This window comes from Crassostrea angulata, chromosome 2 (assembly GCF_025612915.1).
Source record: "Crassostrea angulata isolate pt1a10 chromosome 2, ASM2561291v2, whole genome shotgun sequence".
Lineage (NCBI taxonomy): Eukaryota > Metazoa > Mollusca > Bivalvia > Ostreida > Ostreidae > Magallana > Magallana angulata.
This window is the reverse complement of record NC_069112.1, coordinates 70,654,471-70,660,050: the sequence shown is the minus strand read 5'-3', so window position 1 is coordinate 70,660,050 and position 5,580 is coordinate 70,654,471. Positions and strand designations below refer to the sequence as shown.

The following is a 5,580-nucleotide window of genomic DNA, read 5'->3' as shown; positions in this document are numbered from 1 at the left end:
GCCAAAACAAAATAATAATAACATTAAACATAGTTTTCAACCTTAAATACTGCACCCCTTCTATTGGTCTCATACTTAAGACCATAAGCCTTATGGTGTTACAAGATACTTCCTGGAGTAAACAGTATAGCACCCCCCTTCCAACACCCCAATATACACAATGGTTTTTAGATCACCTGAGTCACTCAGGTGACCAATTGAAATTGGTCTTCGTCCGTCGTCGTGCGTTAACAATTTTAACTTCTTCTTGAAACAACTAGGCCAATCGTTACCATTTTTGGTGTGAAGCATCTCTATGGTAAGAAGAATCTAAATTGTGAAATTCATGACTCTACCAACCCTGGGGTGCCACGGGCGGGGCCAAATATGCAAACAAAACAACAAAATTTTCAAAAATCTTCTTCTCTAAATTTTTCTACTCCAGAATGAAACCTAATTAATTGAATGCATATATGAGACTCCTCGAAACGTTTGTGTATGGGTTATATGCTACTCAGGTGACCATTAAGGCCAACTGACCTCTTGTTTTGTTGTATAAAATTATGAAATATATATCATATTGTTACGAAATTTCATTTTACGGATGTACATGTATCAGTAGAACATATTACTGTGAACAACTCTGTTAATAAATCCACGCGTTATTGTCTTTTCATAGTAAAATAAGCTTTTGGTATTCGATAAAATGCACGTAAGAATTTTTTTTATCGGGATTGATCCTAAAAATATAACCATCGTGATCAAAATACCCCCACGAAGTCGGAAAGAATGGTAAGGTTGCCTTTGTTGCATGCATTTCTTTCTGATTTTGATTATTGTGCAAGGATTACGGTTCATGTGATTGGAGACGTTATACACCAGATGCTTGTCCGATGATGTAACTGCTTTGACGTTTTTAGCGCTTTGATTCGAGCAGTCAGGTAGTTTTGTTCTGCACTTTGGTACAAGGTTTAATCGAAAATTTAAAATTATATCCTTATAAATTTTTAGGGAGGTTTTTCAAAGAACACATCAGTGTGGCATGTTTCGTGTTGGCTCAGCAGATCATGGACGCCTACAGTAGATGGGAGTTAAAGCAGCTAACCAACAACAAGGATGCTGTTTGCTCAGTTGCCTGGTTTGAAAAATAAGGATGTTATTTTCGAACACCTGATGAAACTGAAAACAAAGAAGATGTCAAAGGCCGAATTTAATGAGAAGTTGAATGAAGATATTCAAGGTAAAAAAAAATCATCATTTTTTAATGTAAACAGATATTTGTCTTATAATGATAAATTACATTAACATTTTACATCCAGAGGTCTGAAAATTACTTTGTTAAAGACGTAGATTTGTTATTAGAATGTCATTATACGAGTGACACTCGATGGCTGGAACTTCGATCTCTCAAAGTTCTTTATCTCTGGAAGTGAGATCACGGTCCCGATGTTTTCTCTATATAACTATGATCTCTCGAACTTCCGATCTCGAAGTTCTTGATCTCTCGAAGTATAATCTGCGTCTCGTTATACAAAATTCATTGTTGTTAACTCTTGATAACTCGAAGTGATGGCGTGGACCATACCTGCAAGGAAGTAATTGCCTGCGGCTGTAGTAGCCGTGTGAATTGGTTGTTTACATAAGTGACACTACAACGATGCGTGGATATGAGTGTCAATAATACTTTAAATGAACAATTAAAGACCTTCATGATTGCTGCACTCAGCAATGGTATTTGAAATAATTTTTAGACAATGATTTAGAGAAAATAATTATGAGACGATAATATATAGAAAAAAATTTCGAGACAATAAATTAGAGCAGTGTCAATAAATTCTTATTAATCATGTTTGTTAGCCGATATTTTTACAATTACAGTATGGAAACTAATTAAACTATTGCACATCAACTTCTTTCACAAGAGCTAAATAGCGATACTAAGCAATCTTGCGAAGGACCCGGCCAATCCGGGGGATAACCATATCGGTCATCGCTACTCAGAAATCGATAAAACGCAATGTTGACTCTCAGCGTTGTTACTCCGAGTAATCTGGTGAATGGCCCGACCAATCCGTAGGGATAACCAGATCGGAGCTAACGCCCACAGGGGCCAAGCCCGTTTTAACATTAATTTCAATGTAACCATACATAAAGAAAGGGGTCGAACTCTGACCCAGATAAAAAACTACCAGCTCGCTTCAAAAGTCTAATAAATCAATGATTTTTAACAACACTTGCAATATGCGTGAATTGTTTAGAAAAATAATGTCTAAGATACACTCATGCCGAATTTCAAGTTGATGGGTCTTAAAATAGCGGAGATATACGTCATTATTCTCTCGAATTCGCCAGTTTATTTTTACTCGGACATTTACCGGTCCAGGGCTCACGATGGGATTTTGCCTCTGATAACAGCAGTATTGCAACAAGTCGAGAAACATTCGCACTTATCTTTTAAAATCTTACATTAAGCACACGCTTATTACATCCTTGAATTCCGATAAAATTCCGTAAATACTCTCCATATGTACTTTTATTCTGCAGCCACATTGACTTCTGACAGGGCCAGCCATTTTGACGTCTTCGAGAAATACTGATTCTGATTGGACCATCAGGAATATTAACCAATGAAATTGAGTTTAACATTTTCTATCACAATGGCTGGTCATTGATTTATTAGGCTTTTGAAGCGAGAAATACTGATTCTGATTGGACCATCAGGAATATTAACCAATGAAATTGAGTTTAACATTTTCTATCACAATGGCCGGTCATTGATTTATTAGGCTTTTGAAGCGAGCTGGTAGTTTTTTATCTGGGTCAGAGTTCGACCCCTTTCTTTATTTATGGTTAAATTGAAATTAATGTTAAAACGGACTTGGCCCCTGTGCTAACGCCTAATTCAAAATCTTCATTAGGAGGCAAGGGCGTTAAGAGTAAATTGTCTGTCAAAACGATAGAAACAAAGTACAGGGCCAATATGGAGGTCGAACAAGGGGAGAAATCTAAGTCAACCATTGCTAAGGACATAGGCGTTCAATTCAACGCGCTTTCCACCTGGCTGAAGAAAAAAGAAATCATTATTGACGCTTATCAACAATTCAACCCAAAGAGAAAACACGCAAGAACGTACACGTTTCATGACGTAGAGACAGATACTCTAAAGTGGAGACAAAAACATCCAAATATTTGGCCCTATGTTAACAGCCAAAGCCGAAGAATTTGCTGAAGAATTGGACATCACAAATTTCAAGGCATCTGGTGGCTGGCTCGAGAATTTAAAATCCCGGCAGGGAATTACCTTCAAGAGAGTCTGAAAGGAAGAGAATTCAGTAGACACACACTCGGCTGATATGATCCTTTGGAATGAAAAGCTGCCTAACAGTCTGCAAGCCTATACTCCAGACAATATCTATTATGCAGACGAAACCGTAATATTCTACAAGATGCTACCAGACAATGGAGTTTAAAGATGTCAACTGCCACGGTGGAAAGAAGAATAAAGAGATAACAGCCATGGTCTGCGCCAACATGAGCGGCACCGACAAGCTCCCCCTACTTATGATCGGCAGAGCATCAAACCCCCGGTGTTTCAAGCATGTCAAATCCCTCCCCGTCGAATATTACTCTAATAACAAGGCATGGATGACCAGAGATCTTTATAAAATGGGTGAAGAAAGTAGAGAAGAAGATGCTTAGGAAGAAAAGAAAGATTGCGGTGATCGTGGACAACTGTCCAGCTCATCAGAAGATAGCAGGCCTCAAAGCAGTTGAACTTGTATTCCTGCCTCCGAATACCACCTCAAACACACAGCCAATGGATCACGGAATTATACTAAACCTGAAAGTACACTACCTAAAGCGAGTCCTCCTTAAGTTCATTAAGTCAATCGACAGAGATGAGACCCCGAACATCAACGTACTTGACGCCCTCCATTTGCTGAGCCAAGCCTTGAACTGCGTGACATCGTCTACAGTCTCCAACTGCTTCGGACACGCTGGCTTTGCACAGCCCGACCCTGTACCCCCAGCTCCAGAGGAAGACGACGACTTTGACAACGACAATGTCTAAGAAATGAAGTTGAAGAAATCTGCCGATGCCCTGGAAAACCTAGAATAAAATAACAACACCACTGAGCCACCAAAGACCCAACATGGATAAATATTTAGTGTATTTCGACGTGAAATCTTTGTGAACTGTGTAAAAAAAACTGTCAATGTGAACGGTATTTATTCACGAATTCATGTATTATTATATGACTATTAATCTTTGTGATTTGTGTGAAAACCTGTGAAACTGAACGTTATTTATATGACATTTCATGTTATCAAACCTGACTTTTATACTTTGTGAAATGTTTTTTTTTTTTAATGTTAAACTGACGTTAAACATTTCTTATGTAAAAGTTGCATTACTACTTTCATATTTAGTGAGATGATGGCAAAAAATCAGTAAAAATGTTTTAATGACAACATCTTTTTATTTAATCAAATCAACTTTTTGGTGATGAAATTAAATCACAGACATTTATCTAAAATGGAGGAACACACAGTTTGTTAATTTATATACGATCCAAGTATTCGTTATTATAACTCCAGGTTACCAAAATTTCTAAACCCGATACGGACGGACTTTAAAATTCCAGAATTGGTTAAATATATGATCTCTCGAACTCTTGATCTCTCAAACCTTTCCCCTGGTCCCAGGTATTTCACCGGTGTACTGGAGGCCGCCATTTTGGTTTTATACTGCTAGGAAAAGTAGTTCCAATGGCGCTTCCCGTGATACGGCCGAGGTTAGATGAGATACGAATCGGCCGAGGTGTGCCGAGTGAGTTAAGGTGCATGTCAAGGAAGGTGGCAGGGGATAGTTTCGAAGGAAAGACCCGTCAAAATTTTCTCTATACCATTAAAAATCTTTCTCAAGCTTATTTGTCTTGGTACTTATTTTAAGCATAAATAAACAGTTCTCATCGTTAAAAATATTCGTTTTATGTCTGAAACTGAAATTTTTCTTCAATATTAAAAATTTACACAAAGGCTTTGTTTACATTGCAAAGAATTGCAAGCTGTGCAACTTGCGCACAGCTCAATGAATGACCCCCAAATGTGTGTTGCCTATTAAAAATGCCTCACTGAAGCATTGTAAACATTAAATTCAGAAAAATAATTTTTTACCAAAATCGTTACCACGTCCCTAGAATTTGCCGAAATGTGTGTCTGTAAATTCAATTAAGCTTTTTTTTTTTTTGTAGTCTTTAAATGAAGTAAAGCATATATTTATGAAGTAATCATATGAAACATTGAATTCTCACAGTAACCAAATACTTGCGCACGAATTGAAAAACAAATAGCCGACAAGCGTGCATTAATGTTATTCGCCGTTTTGTTAATATTATACATCAATATTCATTCTTAAATGTTTTAACTTGTAAAACGAATTATTTTTTTTATTTTTCACTTTATTATTTCCTTTTGTAGTTATAGAGTATGTTAACCATTGCAAGTTACTTCTGTGTCTTTTTTAAAGTGGTAACACAATTGTATTTTTCACTTCATTCATTTACATTGTATTTTTTATAAAGGATACATGAGATGTTC

General features: G+C 36.9%; 1 protein-coding gene across 1 annotated transcript; it reads left to right on the top strand.

The window, feature by feature from the left end:
* Positions 1–3,670: 3,670 nt before the first annotated feature.
* Positions 3,671–4,051, top strand: LOC128174805 (tigger transposable element-derived protein 4-like). Its single transcript, XM_052840259.1, has one exon. It carries the CDS (start codon positions 3,671–3,673, stop codon positions 4,049–4,051), a length of 381 nt encoding a protein of 126 aa, XP_052696219.1.
* Positions 4,052–5,580: the final 1,529 nt, after the last annotated feature.